Raw genomic sequence first — 17,961 nt, 5'->3', positions numbered from 1 at the left:
TGAATCAAGACTGCTTCGGGTGCTGAGCCTGCTGAGGTTGAAGCTCTTTCTCTTTTTGCTTATTAGCTGACTTCTGTTGAGCCTTTTCAACTGGTGCAGGGGGAGTTGTAACCACCCCCAGTTTGGCTAATGTCTTGGCATTTGCGTCAGAAGTTTCGGGGTATTTATAATGATATTCATTCCCACCCCTAGTGGCAAGAACGTCTTGTTCATCTTCAGAGAGTGATAATGTGGGGATACCTTCATCATCTTTTTCGAGAATTGCTGTGGTGGGACAGCAGGTTTTGCCTTTACCTCTGTACTTTTTCTTAGATGAGGACCCTGTCCATTGCTTATCTTCTAACAAGTCCGGATGGACCCAAAGAATTTCGCCGCTAGGAGTTATGTGTTGTACGAGCCCTTTTTGACGTTGTCCATAAGGATCATCGTTGACAGTCTTCATTTGCACCTTGTATACGGGCTCTGGTTGAAACCACGCCAGAGGGACAGAACCAAAGCTAACAGAAACAGCGTTCGCGCCCACCTTCTTTTCTTTAGGCTGCTTTGGAGTGATAATTCCTACATCGATTAAGGCCTGAATCTTGTCCTTGAGAGCGTAGCACGTCTTCGTAGGATGATGGACTGTTCTGTGAAATGCGCAATATCGCGGATCCGTAATTTTCTTAGCTCCTTCATGATTAGCGATCGGAGGCAGCTTAATTTTGTTATTTTCCATCAAATACTTGAAGATACCAGGGATCTCATCTTCCTTGAAGGAGTATTCCTTCGGGAATTTTGGCTCAGAAGTTTTCTGTTGCCTCGGAGGTTGTTGTTGTCATTGGGGCGTTTGTTGCTTTGGCACTTGTTGCTGCGGCTGCTGTTGGGGTTACAATTCAAATGTCTGATTCACATCTACTGCGTTCGCCGGTCCTTTCCCTTTACCACAGGGGGTAAAATTCTTTTTTTGGGTATTATTTGCCGGTTGTCCCCTTTCAGCTTTTTTTCTTTTGAGGAAGCATTCAGCCTGCTCTCCTCGCACATTCAATTCCTTCCATGTCTTAGATGGTGCAGTGCCCATAGCTTCCAGTATATCTATGGAAAGGTTATTGTGGCACGTTTGGAGGATGAATTCCTCCGTGACCGGGTCTCGACAGTTCATTGCCTTGTTTCGGAAGCGCTTAACAAAGTTCTCCACGAGCTCTCCATCTTTCTGCTTTTCTTCAAAGAGCGTTCCGATCGATACTTCCGTGTCGTCGTCGAAGAAATTAGCGAGAAACATGCTTTCCATATCGTCCCATGTATTGATACTTCCTGGTTTAAGCCGGCGGTACCAGTCAAACACAGCTGCGCGAAGGGTTCCTACGAATGATCGTACCATCAGAGGTTCATTGCCCGAAATGATCCCCAGGTAGGACTTGAAGTAAATCAAGTGTTGGGTAGGGGAGCCCCTCCCATCGAATGGAGTGAAGTTAATTAAACTGAACTTTGGCGGGTATGGAATGGAGTCCCACTCTCTCGGGTAGGGACACGGAATGCCAGTCTTTTTTACTTCTTGGGCAGACATCAAAGCATTGATTTTGCTTTCCAAGTCTTTTATCTTAAGGTCTTCGCCTACCTCTCTCTTCTGGCGATTTTGAGGATGGATATTAGCGCCACCCCCAGTGTCGTTATTTCTAGTAGGACCACCCCCAGCGTTCAGGTCAACGGGAGGGTCATCAGCATTGATATTTTCCTCCACTTCTGAGTCGCTATCTATCTGATTAGTAGTCGGACGACGGCTAGATTCACCGCGTTGATTTGTCAATTGCTGGAGTTGTTGAGCATGTAAATCTTTAACACGTTGCACAGCCATCTCCATTTCGATTTTAAAGTCCTCTTTCTGCTTTGTCAAAGCTTCTTGAAGAAGTTTAGCCATCTGTTCAGTAGTGATCATAAATGACTCTCGAGTCTGTCCCGTACTGGACACAGTGGCATCCGAAGTGATTGCAGAGTTGGCATCCGACGCCTCATCGTCTGAGGACTGTCCTCTCTGAATTCTGTTGTAATCTCTAGGCCTAATAGCCTCGGTTCGCAGCCGAGTCAATCGTTGGGATATTTGCGGGAAAGGTTCAGGACTGTAGCGTCGCATGGATTTTCCTTTTTCTGCCATGTTAACCGTGAATTCCGAGAATTCACGTTCCTGAACGGCCGGCTTTCTTTTACGGAAACGTCTTGGTTTGTGTCTCACCGTTTCTGTAGAAAGTCTTTCAAACACCAAAATCCTTTGTGAGGCAGTCTTGGAACAGTTACATTCTGACAGTACCGCCTTAATAAGTTTAGTACATGGACAACGAGAATCCGTTTCCCGGGTATTTCTCTTCCGAGATCTATTCATACCCCCAGTCTGATAGTATAACTCATCGATATGATTATCGGAGCAACCTATCTTGTGTTGGCATAATCCTCCCATTCTAATATCGTCGTCTTCTGACGAATAAGGCTCTCTTTGAGGATATAACGCCTTGTCGTTATTTTCAAGAGTCGCTCGTTTGAAAACACGCCTTCGTGTGTGTGAGGACTCAACAGGCTCTTGGACTTCTACCCGCAGTCCAAGGCGAGTAGTTACCGGTAATTTCTCCATAAGAGGGGTCTTTGACTTACTGGAGAATCGCGTACGACCCCCAGTCTGACGAACTATACGGGATTCATCTTTATGCGAAGGACCAAGACGATCCGTAATGCTCATTTTAAATCGGGACAAGTCCACGCTGCCGTGGGGCTCTACAGAAGGTGAGGAAGTCGCCGGAACAGAAACAGGAGCTGTCGGAGACTCAAAACTGGTCGCGGGAGGTGAAATTTCTGTAGACGGAGGTGAACCGGCTTGGCGGTGACGCGGGCCAGCAAAAGGTGGCTCGGCCTTGGCCGAGCCAGCGTTTAGTGGCTCAACTGCTGCGGGATGAGGTTCTTGATTTTGAACTTTCAACTCCAAATGTCCTCGCCCTTTCCTTGTGGAGTTTCTCCTATTCCTACGAGGGGAGGATGATCGGGAAGAGGAGGATAAGTATTCTTCATATTTTGCTTGATCGAAATCATATTCGACCTCTTCGTTGATCGGGATGATAATCTTTGGTTGTGACACTACAGCTTTGGCAGAAAAGCTGTCGGCTCCCACTGTGGTCGCCAGTTTGTTTGTGTCAAAAGTTGCCTTTTCCATTGTTTTCAAAACCTGTTACACCGTTTATCGATTACAAGTTCAAACTGAAAGAAAAGTTGATCTTTTTATAAGATCTTCTTACAACAAAAAATAAAGATTACAACTTTATCAAACAAAACACAGCAGTAGTTTATCTCCCGCTGCTTTGCGTGGGATCTTTGTCTGTGCCGGGGACGCGTTAGTCTGTGGACCACCGTAGATCAACCCGATAGACAATATAATTACGCTCTTGTTTCACGAAGGAAACAATTACGGAAGCGACAATCACGACCAAGCGAGATTGTGGCTCTTCTCGAGATTAAAACCAAGTTTAATCCGGAGGAAAGAAGGGGAAAGAATCACAAACCTTTCGAAGGGGCTTTTTTTATGAAAGTATTCGCCAAGCTCTGATGATTCTCCTCTGAAATTCGTGGTTAACTGGACAATTTGACAGCACCTCGCCTTCTCAATCTCAGATCCTCTTTAAAGAAGACCCTAGGCTTCTATTTATAGGCTTTTGGAGATGTCCTTTTGAATAAGAATTTGTGTTTAAACGTCATCTGTAGTTTATAACTGTCTAAACGTGTTTAGAGATAACCTCAGAACAGTTGGAGAGGTTCTGGGACAAAAGAATCCTTAAAAATCATCGAAATCCGTGTTTAGGGAGGTTTTGTATTCAGTAAGAGTCCTGGTGGCTTGGAACTGTGCGAGTCACCATTTGGTGGCTCGGAACTATGTGAGTCACCATTTGGTGGCTCGCATGGGTGCGAGCCACCATTTGGTGGGCATGGGGGCAAGAATCCTTAAAAATCATCGAAATCCGTGTTTAGGGAGGTTTTGTATTCAGTAAGAGTCCTGGTGGCTTGGAACTGTGCGAGTCACCATTTGGTGGCTCGGAACTATGCGAGTCACCATTTGGTGGCTCGCATGAGTGCGAACCACCATTTGGTGGCTCGCATAGGTGCGAGCCACCAATTGGTGACTCGCGCCTATACGGGTCTCCAAGTGGTGTTTCGTCCACTTTTTTGATACTTTGACGATTTGTAATTCTTCCAGTTCTCTTGTTTTGCGTACGCTTCATCGCTTCGCTGACTTATGCATTCTATTGATCCAATTCATACACTTACTGATGTTGGATAAATTCCCTTGACTTGGATAATAACGTTTATCGTCTTTTCCTTGTCTTGAACTGTGTTTAAGGACTTATAGGCAATTTTTAACCCCTACAATAGTCACTTAATATTTGAATGCCGCTTGTTCTGTTCCCCGCAACAGGATAATTGCAAATAACATTGAGGTGATACTCACGTGAGTTGGTTAATATAAGTTTGTGTAATTCATTAACCAATTCATCGAAAGTACACGATTTTGTTATAAACAACGGTCTCATCACACCTCCTTCATAAACGGGCATATTATTTTCGAGATAGTTAATTTTCCCATCATATGAACAAAGAATTACGATTCGATTGTTCATCATTACCTCTGAAGAATAAAAAATTCATGATCAATATTACACGAAAAAACATTAAAAAATGTTACTTACCATTAAATCCTATCTTATAAATTTTAGAAACCCATAATTTTAACCAAATTCATATATCAATATCAAACATATGTAGTAACACTAACATTTATATTTTTTGATAATTTCCCCTCTAAATACACCAAATTATTTAAATTTTCTTATCAATCTTCCTAAATAATTCACAAGTAATTTCTAAAATCTAATTTTTTTCAAGTAATTATCATGATATAGTGAGAATATACAAGAATTTAGGAGGAAATTTTTTTAAAAGATTTTACCATAAATTTTTCCTAATTTTCGGTGAACTCCGGCGATGACAGCGGCGAGAACGATCTACTCTGGTGAGGATGATGACCACCGATGGTGGGGACTTTGGCGACGTGGCGGTGGGGAACAGTGAAGAGAGGGTTAGGGTTTCGGTTTGGGAACAGGTGAGAGAGGGGTGTGGGTTGGGTGATGACTTCACGGGGTTGGGTCTTATTTAGGCGTCTACAACTTCACGGGAGTTGAACTCCCGTGGAGTTGTAGTCAAAAATTTTCCGAAAGTTGGCTTTCTGGAAATTAGACTGAAACTCCACAGGAGTTTAACTCCCATGAAATTTTTGGCAAGTTACAAACTTCATGGGAGTTGAACTTCCGTGAAGTTTATTCAACAAATACAAGTTCACGGGAGTTCAACTCCCGTGAAGTTTGTTTAAGAGACAAAACTTCATGGGAGTTGAACTCACGTGAAGTTTTAGTAGATTGTTAAAAATCTGCTAAACTTCATGGGAGTTCAACTCCCGTGAAGTTTCAGAATTTTTTTTTAAAACCGACCTGGTTTCTTCGTCAGGGTTGAAACCAGGTCGTTTTTTAAAAATAAGTGCAAAAGATCGAGGTTGTTTTTTAGGATTAAATGTTGAAAGGGGTTGGTTTTAAAAAATTTTCTAAACGTGAAGAATGGGGTTTTTCAGCCTATTTCTATCGGTTGAGGGAGGAAATGGAAGTGAAAATTTTTCTGACGTGGAAAGGTTTTTCGGAGTCCATTTCCCAATTTATTGTTGCGTATCAAACCGGTTACTTAGAGTGAGAGTAGTGAAAACTGTTTCTAAGGCCACTTTAGATGAACCAAGCAGGCCCTAATATCTTTAGTAAGCTTATTTTGTATTGTCTTGATCGTGGTCCAAATGATAAGAACAATCTCAGGGACTAAACATTTGATTACTATTTAATTTAGTTATAAAAAATAATTGATTTTTATTTTTCAATTACGACCCTAAACCACACATTTAAGATTATTGTCTTTTCACTTATTCCACGTCTTGCTTGCATAAAAATTGAAGTATGAACTGATGTCGAGTATTTCAACCTCGATGATCTATTAATGTATGCGAAGCTTGTGACCATATTCTGAAGCAACTTACACCTAGGGGTGAAAATGAACCAAATAATTAACAAATTGTTCGATAATTGTTCGAATAATTATTCGGTCATATTCGATTCGGTAGTTCATTTACCACTTAATAAATATTTTTTAGTATTTGAGTTTACTAACAAATAGAATTTAACCAGATGTATATTCGATTCGTTTGTCTATTAAATATTCGTTTAAAATTTGAGCACAACTTATTATTTGTATTATTGCACATATGATGTCATATTTTTAACCCACTTACTATTTCTACTTAAGTTTTATATACTAATTTTAAGACTTAAATAATCTTAAATCTGTTAATTAAAATTTAGATTTAAATACATATATATACATCATATATTATAAAGGAATAATTCTTATTTATGGATTTTAATACTATTTGAAGATCAAATTATTTAGCGGAATAAATATACTTTGATATTCGATAAGTATTCATGAATATTCATGAATATTTATCAAATACCAAGTATATTCGATAAGTATTCATGAATATTCATGAATATTTATCAAATACCAAGTATTCGAGTTCGAATTCGAAAAACTAGATATATGAATATTAGAGTCCGCATTCGAATTCGATAATTTTAAACAATTACAAATACAAACACCTTAGTATTCGATTTGATTCGATCGTTTACCACCCCTACTTACACCCGTCTATATTACTTTTCCTTTTAATTTTTTTTCTTTTACTTTTTTTTATTTACTTTTACTGAAGTCACGTGACCTGAAATTGAACATTCAAGCCTCACCAATATATCAACTTGTCTGCATGACTAGTAATGATCTATTCTGCTAACCTGGAGCGTCTATTGTGTTAAATTTTAGAAGTTAAACCTTAGAATCCCTTTGAACTACATCATCCGCTGACAAATACGAGATATGTTAGGACTTTTCATTTAGGGCGCGTTTGGTTCACATTTTTTCAGCCCGAAAGCTGACACAAATGTCCATTCTGTGTCAGATTTCAAGCTCAAAAAATTGAAACCAAACGCGCCCTTAATATGCCTGCATCCTTTCCCTGTACCTAAAGATGTGAAATCTGATTTTTCATGTCAATAGCCACAATTAAAAGGAAAATTTAGAAAAATGGCACACGCGTAGCACAAATTTCCAGAAAAATATTTGCTCGATGGCTTCTTCTATAGTGACAGTGAAGGAACAATATCTAGTGGGCATGGGAAAAACCTAGTTGCAAGTGCACAACTATCAAGTTATAGTATAAAAGATCGATTGAATCCTCGAGGAAGGTGTTGTAGGAATTAATCAAAATTGGTATCTAAGTTATGTGTTGTGTAGACAATTAAGAGTGATAATTGTGGAGAGATAAAGAGAGTGAGTGTGTTTATATGCAAATAAAGCAAAACTAGATTAAGAGTGGAAGAAGAGATTAAACGAAAATAAGAAACAAATAAATAGAAATCAAGAATAAAAGGGAAAATCACAAGTAAAAAAGAGAGAAAAACAATTAGAGAAATGGGGAATCTAGAATTGAATCCACTAACAAATTTCACTTAGAATTTATGAACTATTCTCCTGTTATCATATTTTACTTTAAATTTATTAAGTATAGACTATCAAACCACTTAAGGAAAACATAACATATTAAATTATCATTCAAGTAAAATTAACATACATGAAAAAAAAAATAACAACTTGATATTAATTCTAGAATTTATAAGTATAAACTACCAAACCACTCAAGATAAACATAGATTATAAAATTCTTCTTCTACCAATTAGTTCTCTAGTTGATTATCCTAAACATGATCATTTTAAGAACGACAGCAATTCACAAATCATAAAATATATAAAACTAGTTTTATACAATTCTAGAATTCCTATAAGATTTTAGTTACACATTTTGAGACATAAAAAGATAAAATCTAAAATAAAGACTATGAAAGAAAGTGAACAAAATATAAGGAAATAAAAAATAACTACAAAGTAAGAATAAGAACAAACAAAAAAAAATCTAAACTATGAATATAAAAATAAATCTAACTACAAAAAGAAAAACTTAAGAAAGTAAGTCTATCTTACCAAATAAAAATACAAGAAAATAGTATAAAAATAAAGACATAGAAATAAATCTACTCTGTAAGGCATCAAATTAAATCTAATCTATGAAAATAAATCCTAAAACATGAATATCTAAGCAAAAATAAAAAAGAAAAAGAAAAACTTACACCCTACAACAACGAATGGTAAATCTTGGATTTTGCTTAGAGAACACGAATTAAATCTCCGTTAGAAACTATTTCTGTTGCGAAGCAATCGGTTGGCCAATTAGTTGGTCGACCAATTGGTTTGCTATAGATTTTTATTTTTATTGATTTCTTGACTTGATTTCTTCATGGATTCTTAAGCTTTCTTAGGAGCTTCTTTTGTCTTCATATTTGGGCTTCAATAAATGGTAGAAAATCAGGGAATTTGATTCTTTTAGACTTTTATTCATTAATGCTTTATTAACTATAAATTATGATAAAATATGTTATTAGTAATATATTTATGTAAGTAAGATAAATATTGATGGTAAAAAAATGTAATATAAATATGATTATCATGAGTTTTGACTTTATGGTCTGAAAAGACAAGAAATGGCCTTGGAAAGAGACTAAGAGGCTTCCAGTGTTGAGGAAATTGATGATATTAGGGAGATGGATCTTGGGCTTTGAGTTGAAGAAGAGAAGAAGGATGAAGAAGAAGGGAAGTGGAAATAGCTAGGGGATGGTTTTATTGACGGGTTTCTTGGAATTTCGTGGGCATTGTTGTTGTTATTGGACGTTTTTTGTGAAGGTGAAAGAGGAGGGTGATGGGGAGTTGAAGAGGAGGAAGAAGGGGTTTTGGCATTCAAGCGGTGTGGAGCTTGCAGCAAACATGATGATGATGACGCTGATAAGAGATTAGAGATGAAAGATGTTTCACAAGACTGAGGGTTTGCTACTTTGCGGATATATATAGAGAAAACGGGAGGTGAGCTGGCAGCGTAAGAAATTTCCTACGCTGCAAGTGTATGACATGTGAGCCCCCCTACTAGTCACATCGGTGTGGGGCTCACATGTCATACACTTGCAGCGTAGGAAATTTCCTACGCTGCCAGCTCACCTCCCGTTTTCAAAACGGGAGGTGAGCTGGCAGCGTAAGAAATTTCCTACGCTGCAAGTGTATGACATGTGAGCCCCCCTACTAGTCACATCGGTGTGGGGCTCACATGTCATACACTTGCAGCGTAGGAGGCTAAAGTCAGAAATTGAGGCTGATGAAGTACTTGATTAACCATAGTTAAATATTCAGGAAGGGACTGAAACAGTTGATGCACCTCATGACACTCATACCAGGCTAGCCAGTCTTCATATGTGGAATCACATCCAAGAAGCATGGAGCGTAATTCTGTCCAAAAAGCTTGCATTTGTCCATAATGAGACTGCAGAGAGGAACAACATTTGCTTTATAGAGCAACGCGTTACAGAAGATAATAATCTTTGAACGAAAAAAACCCAAGGTTAGAATGGAACCCGAAGATTTAAATTAGAAACCCAAGGTTAGATTGGAACCTGAAGGTTGTTTGATGCTTTCGGGGGATTTTTTTAAAGTTGTTTTAGTCGAGCATGTTTTGGATTAAAACGAGGGCCACCAGACGTATATCTAGCAAAAGCTATCCGGTGTACATGACAGCTGATCAAACACGCACTTTGCAACAAGCAGACGGGTCCGACAATATGCTGGCACATGAACTTTCATATTCAGGTCTCCAAATTGACTCTGAAAAACAATTACTCCACCATCACTCTATCAAGTAACTATGGATCACAGAGTTGAGACCATGCCTACTTGTATCAGCTTGAGGGCGTACTAGCTAAAACAACTCAGGCAGCATGCGAGCAAACAGTGTCTAATTTATTGATATACTATGCTGCAGTTGATTACCATGTGTTAAAGAGAATGAATGTTCTGAATCTATATCAGACGAGACAAGAGCATTGACGGGAAAGAATATACAATTATTCCTGGGACAACTTTGTCCAGACAAATTAAACATCATCAGTGTCACTTCCCCCAACATGAACTTCATGGCTTAGCAAGTAATTGCTTCCATCAGGACCTGTAACTTTGAACCTGTTCAAGGGTAAAGCTCGCCTGAGTAAAGCATCATGTTATATTCATACATAATTTTGATGCTTGTTTTATTCAAATAACAACAGAATAACAAGTAAAGGTTGAAGAGAACTAGTAGAAATATATTAGAAAGAACCTTTCAAGAATAAATTTTCCTTCTTTATATTTCTGGCTCTTTTCATGTGCAGCCTCCTGTGTAATAAAAAGATTACGCCAATAACATTAGTTGGAAGTAACAATGTTGATCACATACTTAATCAACTCACATATTTCCATCCCACAATTGACCCACAACCAACACAGAATATGTCAGCAACTGTGTGCATCCCAGTCATCATCATCCTCTCCTCATTCAACCCAACAGTAACATTCACTCTGTGAAGCATTGGCCGATATTACATCAAAAATATTAACAGGCACAAATCTGTTAATAAAATAGAATAAAATATGGTGTAAAAGGATATCAACATTCTCATAGAGCATAGGTCAGTTAATAACTTTTGGTTCATAGGATCCATGTGCAATCTTAGAAATACATAAACTGCCTCTAAACATTCTTTTGCGGTGTCTAATCAACAAGTGGAAGCCAGATCTAAGACAAACCGGCACATTAAATGCCCATGATTTATGTTCTCTTTGGAAATGTGTGCCGAAGGCATCATTTTCTGAAAATATATCTGCCTTCCTAATTTAATAAGTTCACTAAAAAACTTCAATAGATGCTAGCATCAGATGGATGGATTAATGGGTATGCACATGCACTCTTCTCCTGTTTCCAGCCGGAAAAAAACCCACTCGTCCATACACCCAACAAACACTAATAGCAACACAAACAAATCACCACCAAACCACCACGAAGAGGAGAGGAAGATAACCTTCAGTTAGGAACAAAATTTCAGTAGATACCAAGGACTAATAACAAGGAACTTCTTCTCCTCTTCGCCCCACCCCAGTCCCAGAAACAGGCAGGTAAAAGAAAAACCCACCCAAAAGAACACCTAGTCTGTACTATACTAATGCCGGAGCTAGAGATTTGTCTAAATGAGTATGCCATGCTCTCTGTTGCAGAGGTATTACATATTTCCCATTCATTCTATATGCTGGATGAGCAACTGTTTATGACTAGGTAAAGAAGTTTTTTTGCTTCTATACCTAGCACAAGTTTTTGTGCTTGGTAATGAGGTGCCTCATTCTCATCCACTCTCCAACTCATGTGAATGTGGCCCCCCATTTGAATGAGTGGAGGAGAATATGCTACCTCACTATCAAGCACAAAAACTTGTGTTTGGTACCAACCAGAGAAAAATGGAGGAACTTGGTACCATGCACAAGTTTGTGCTTGGCAGTGAGGTCTCTCATTCTCATCCACTCTCCAACTCATGTGAATGTGGCCCCCCATTTGAATGAGTGGAGGAGAATATGCTACCTCACTATCAAGCACAAAAACTTGTGTTTGGTACCAAACATACCTATAACATAAAAACTTGTGCTTGGTACCAAGCATACTCATTTTTCTCATATATATATATATGAAAAAAATGAGTATGTTTGGTACCAAGCACAAGTTTTTGTGCTTGGTAGTGAGGTGACATATTCTATATTCCCCTCCATTCATTGAAATCAGGGTTCACATTCACATGGGTTGGGGAGTAGTTGAGAATTGGAATGAGTGTATGAGAATATGACACCTCACTACCAAGTATAAAATTTGTGCTTGGTACGAAGCATACTCATTCTCTCTCTCTCTCTCTCTCTCTCTCTCTCTCTCTCTCTATATATATATATGATGATTTGAAATGGGTTCTGAGTGAAAAAATTCTAGTTCCCTCTAAAATTTTTCAACGGCATCAACATCGACGATGGAACTTAGAGTAATTTAGTAACTACGTATCTATGATTAATCCAAACCCAACCATACTACAGATTTAAGGGACTAATATTGAAAAACCCTTTTAAATAGGATAAATGAAAACGTTCCTCCACTAAGGGGCTGTATGGTTACTTAAATCACCAAAGAAAGCCCATTCCCACTTCTAGGAGAGCTTCTACCTCAGCTAAAACATTTCTTTTCTTTTCATCGCTTTGGTTCATTTTGTAGGCATCAAAAATTATTTATAGGTCCCCGTACGCGGCTCGAGACACAGAAAAGATGATGAACGTTACTATCTGAGTCACAAAAGCTTAATCGACATTGACAAGCGCATGAAGTGAGTCAACGAACCATGCGAAACAACGGAACTTCGGAATAATGGAAACACGAACAAATCGGGAGCTCCGCGCCACTTACGAAAGATAAAATACCCCCGTGTCTCATCCACTCCATAGATGATTCAATCATGGGAGCTTGTGGATCTTCTCGACGGCTTTTTGATGCATCTTAAATCGCATGATTCTGAGTTCGGACGACGAAGATATGGCTGAAACGGACAAGACGCGCAGAACTACGTTCCGGGCCTCGGCGAGACACCTCTTGGTGTCTCGGCCAGGCCGGCGTCCACATTCGCGAAAACCGATTTTTAGCAGTTTTAAGCTATTTTTCGATGTTAACAGCCTGGATTTGTTCTAACTGATAAAATATCATCCAAGAACGTGGTTAAGTGGTTATAACTGAGTATAAGAGTGAATCAACCGTTCTTATCTGAAAACAAAACTCCCGAAGCCTATAAATATAGCCCCAGGGCCTTTATTTTTTGAGAGCTGGAATTCTCGAGCGTTGGCGAAGCCCTGGACTAAAGGAGCATGAATTTTAGAAGAGAGAAGGAGATCGGATCGAGTTCGTCGACATAAAGAAGAGGAGCTCGTAAGATCTACACGTCTCGGTGCTTTGCCTTAAGATTGCCCTATTGCGGTGATCTCGAGAAGAGTGATTATCTCGCCGTTACTGAGATAATTGCTTCTGCTTCTTGATTCCTTCGCGAATTGATGAAGCTCCGGATCTGATATGATCGTTTGGTGGTCCACAGATATCAACATCCCCGTCACAGGCCAAGATCCTACGCAAACAGCGGGCGATAAACACCCGTTGCGCTGTTTGACGAGAGTTGTACTTTTTTTTATTTTTATTGTGTAAGGGTCTTATAAAAAGACTAATCTTTTTATTTTCATTGTAACGATTGAAGTTGTAATGAACACTGCAATGAATACATCAACTTTCTCTCTAAACAAGCTGGCGATCACAATGGGAGGCAATAGTTTCGTCGTCGAGGTTGTCGTGCCACAGCCGACGATCAAGATCCTCGTGGCTGAAGAGGTCGAATACGAGTTCGACCAACAGAAGTTTGAGGAGTACGTCTCCTCCTCCTCCTCCAGATCCACCTCTCTTCGCAAGTGTAGGAAGGCCTTATCCTCCCGGAAGATCCATTGGTCTTCAGATCTGAATACCCAACAAGACGATCTCTCCACTGCCGCTGCTGCAGTTGTACCTCACGATGACCAGACAACGTTCGATGAAGCCAAAGTCACAGATCCAGACACCACCTCCATTAAGGAGTTGACTGTTGAAGGCGTGCTAAATTTGTCGAAGAGGGCTCGTCAAAGGCATCGTCCACGTCTTTCCCGCCAATTCGCTAAGGCTTTGGAGAAAGTGGATGGTCTCCGCTACCAAACGGATCTAAAATCTAGGAGACGCAAATGGCTAAACCATCGCCACAGCGAGCTTTGGGAACCTTCTCCCAACCACCTACTAACGAATGGGTTCGTGTCAAACGAAACCATTCCACTCTTGAGGAGCACATTTAGAAGCATCGCGCACTTCTTACGCATGCCCAGATCCTTGTGCGAAAAGCACAAGAAATGTAAAAGGAAGAGGCGGTTAAGAGATCACCGAGATCCAAACAAGTTTGGATGCCAAAGGCCAAATCAACGCCTAAGGCAAAAGCAAGCAACGTTGCTCCCCAGTCTTCATTAACTTTGGATCCCACTCCTTCTGCCACCACACCTTCAGTGAAACCCTACAGCGACATAGACCTCTCCAAATTTAGAATTCCGTTGAAGGGTCGCCTGGGTCCTTTACACGAAGATCAAGGCAAAGCGCCTGTTAAGGAACGCTTGGGACCGTTGAAGGAACCCCGAGCAACCATCCAGACTAGGGGTCGTATGCGACATCCTAACAAGATGATTCCCGTAACTACCCCACGTGGAGATGCCTGCACAAAACCAGGAGCCCGTTAAAATTTCATCCTCACACGGGTGTGATTCCAAACGTATGACTCCTGCTAAAGCCAATAAAGCGCTACCTATTCAGAAGAAGACGTGCCGAACAGACGACAGCATTCCATATAAGGAATCAAACCAACAGCCGATAGGTTACTCTGATCGTAACGTTGATGGGTTGTACTATCGGACTGGGGGTATGAATAAATCTCGAAAGAGAATTATCCGGGAAGCGGACTCTCACTGTCCGTGTACCAAACTTATCAGGGTAGTATTATCAGCGTGTAGCTACCCCAAGACCGCTCCACAGAGGGTCTCGGTATTCGAGAGGATCTACAATAGAACGACTAAGTCCAAGCCAAAGTGTTTCCATAAGAAACGATCAGTCGTTCAAGGTGACAAATTTCCAAAAGTTACGGTAAATATGGTTGATAAGAGAAAGTCGGCTCGACCTTCTAGCTTCGACCCTCTTGTATCGCATCGTCTGACTCGGCTACGCGCAAGGACCACTAGACGCAGGGATTATCAGAGAATGCAGAGGGGATTATCCTCGGATGATGAAGCATCAAATGCTAACTCTGTAGTCACTTCTGATAAAACAGTATCCAGCCCTGGACAATCCCACGTAGTATTTATGATTAACACTAAGGAAGTAGCCAAAATGGTTGAGGATGCTCTAACTAAGTAGAAGCAAGCATTCAAATTCGAAATGGAAATGACTATGCTACGGATGAGGGAAGAGCATGACCAACAAATCCGAGTTTTGTCGAATCAGATAGGTGAATCCAGTCGTCGCAACGATATTAGCCAAACGGTTAGCGATTCAGATGAGGATGAACACCTTAATAATGATAACCCTCTCGTTGATCAAAACACTGGGGATGGCCTCACTGAGAACAACAACACTGGGGGTGGCCGCATTATTCCTCTTGGAAATTGTCCAAAATAGGATATAGATGAGGAAGAAAAGATGAAGGATCTCGAGAGCAAAATCGACGTTCTGATGTCTGCTCAAGAGGTGAAGAAGATCAGGATTTTGTGTCCTTACCCAAGAGAGTGGGATTCAATCCCGTATCCGACAAAGTTCAACCTGATCAACTTCATGCCGTTCGACGGGAAGGGCTCGTCCACTCAACATTTGATCTATTTCAAATCCCACTTGGGCATGATTTCTAGCAACGAAGCCTTGATGGTTCGGTTATTCGTTGGCACCCTCCGCGGGCCTGCTTTCAATTGGTACAGCCATCTCAAGCCTAGAAGTACCAACAGCTGGAACGATATGGAGAGCTCATCCCTCAGCAATTTCTTTGACGACGACGCCGAGATATCCATCAAGACACTCTTTGAGGAGAAACAGGATTGTAGGCGTCAAAAATTGCCTATAGGTCCCCGAACACAGCTCGAGACGGAGAGAAGATGACGAACGTCGTTATCTGAGTCTAAGAGGATTATCTGACGCCGACAACCGCCTGAAGCGAAACGGCGAATCAAGTGACCTACACGCTCGACAGTCAGCTCGTACCCGCCAATCAGCTCGCATGTATCAGTCAACATGCGTGCGTCAATCAGTTCATGCGTGTCGATCAACACACGCGTGACAGTCAGTTCGTGCACGTCGGTCAATACGCACACGTTAATCAGCTTGCACGCGTCGGTCAACACGCGCACGTCAACCAATTCGTGCGCATGCGTCAATCAACATGCGTACGTCAAACAACACGCATGCGTCAATCAACACGCGTTCGACGGTCGGTTCCGCAACGAAGCGTACAAGTCAACAAGACGATCAATTACGCAAAACGGCGGAAAATACAATGTTAGACCCTAGAGGGGGGATGATTAGGGTCTTATGCTAATCTAATCCGATTAAATACCAATTAAAATTAATTAATGAGTTATCCTAGCAAGTATGAAATACAACAATATAGATGAGCTAGGATAAGCAATATGAACAACAAGATATATCCTAACAAAGAGATATAGGCAATGTATATGCAAGGATATAAAACTAACACAAGGGTAAACAATATGAACTAGATAGTGGATGAAATAAATGAGCAATGCATAATTGGCGATATAAGATAAATGCAAAAGCAAATGCGCCAATGATAAACTCAAACACACTCAAATGATCACGGAGTTCGGACCTTCCGTCCTACGTCTCCGCTCCCCACTCCCGGGGAGAAATCCACTATCACAACCCGGTTTGGAAGCCGAAACTTCTACACACTCGGTTTACAAGTTCACCGAAAACTCTCACACAACAAACACTATGCAATCACACTCTACACCCATACAAGTGTTGGACCTAGCCGTGTCTCCCTCAAGTACTCGGTTACAACCTCTCCCTAGGTTTGTCAACCGACGCCACTCCTCTTGGAACGATCCCCGACTCTCACCACACACTCCTCACTCGGTGTACAAGTGTATTACAAAGTGAATCTCACAATTAGGCTCAATACAATAATTGTTTGTTCTCTACTATGGATGAGAACACAATGAAAGCTCACACTCAATGTTACAACTCTCACAACCCCAAATATATTATGAATGCAAATACAATAAGCTCATGTGGGTATGTGTAACAATGAGATTCAATAAAAAATTAACTCAATAAGAACTAGCAATAAGATTGATATGAAATACAATAGTAAAAATGCTAGGAAATAGAGTTAGAGTTAAGGAAACTTCTCTATAAACACAAAGAGAGGATGATAAAATGTTGAAGATGAACTCTTCAATAGTTGATGTAAACTCCTCTTTGTAACAGCAAACCCAAAACAAACTTAAACCAAAACTAAACAAGCTTAAACCGTTGTTTAAAAAACTTCTTAGATTACTTGAAAGAGAACAGCAATGGGGTATTTATACCCACTCAAAATCTCAGCCAAAAACCGCCAAGCAAAAGACTAAAACAGCCCCAGCCAACAGTAACAAAAATAGCCGTTGGAAGGAATCTGACTGAGCGGTGGTCGACCGAAAAAATTCGCGGTCGACCGCGATCCAGATCCCAATCTAAGAAAACGAGCAGAGACTTATTCGGTCGACCGGTGCGGTCGACGGATGGAAATTTCGAGCTCTCGGTCGACCGGTACGGTCGACTGATAAACTCTCTGCTACCGCTGACGAATGATCACATAAGCGGTCGACCGGTACGGTCGACCGAGGACTGATACATTCCAAAACTGATTTTAAAATAGATTTTGAGACTTTTGGAAAATTGTCAAAAATAACAAATGAAGTCCAGAAAATATGAAACTTTGAAAAATGTATATAAACATGTAAATGAACATGTTACAAAAAGAATTTTCCAAATTGCATTTCACATTTGTGAAAATTCATCATTTTGCAAAAATAGTCCAAAACACGAAAATGTAAACATGTGAATTTTGACATTTAGGCTAAACCATGTTTTGAAACTTTGCACAATGATTACGTAGACTTAATAAAATATGTATATGATAATTGTTAAGTCCAAAAACTAAGAAAACAATATTTTCACAAAATTGCGTATTCTATGCAATATATACTAAAACACAATAATAAATATGAAACATGTGATTTCATATTATAAACATGAAAAACTCAAAAACACAT

The 17,961-nt window shown here is 40.1% G+C and overlaps 1 protein-coding gene across 1 annotated transcript; it reads right to left on the bottom strand.

The window, feature by feature from the left end:
* On the bottom strand, positions 9,973-11,391 carry LOC109843975 (protein yippee-like). The gene is made up of 3 exons (XM_020412977.1): positions 10,479-11,391; positions 10,349-10,404; positions 9,973-10,212 (listed from the first exon to the last, which is right to left on the bottom strand). The coding sequence occupies exons 1-3, from the start codon at positions 10,596-10,598 to the stop codon at positions 10,128-10,130; spliced, it is 261 nt and encodes an 86-aa protein (XP_020268566.1). The 5' UTR covers positions 10,599-11,391; the 3' UTR covers positions 9,973-10,127.

This window comes from Asparagus officinalis, chromosome 5 (assembly GCF_001876935.1).
Source record: "Asparagus officinalis chromosome 5, Aspof.V1, whole genome shotgun sequence".
Lineage (NCBI taxonomy): Eukaryota > Viridiplantae > Streptophyta > Magnoliopsida > Asparagales > Asparagaceae > Asparagus > Asparagus officinalis.
Note: the sequence above shows the minus strand (reverse complement) of the source record. Positions and strands in the feature narration are given on the sequence as shown.

Coding starts and splice junctions, on each gene's coding strand:
- LOC109843975 (XM_020412977.1), bottom strand. CDS start 10,598: ATGCTTCACAGAGTGAATGTTACTGTTGGGTTGAATGAGGAGAGGATG. Junction 10,405..10,478: donor CAATTGTGGGATGGAAATAT/GTGAGTTGATTA, acceptor TTTATTACACAG/GAGGCTGCACATGAAAAGAG. Junction 10,213..10,348: donor GGAAAATTTATTCTTGAAAG/GTTCTTTCTAAT, acceptor ACCCTTGAACAG/GTTCAAAGTTACAGGTCCTG.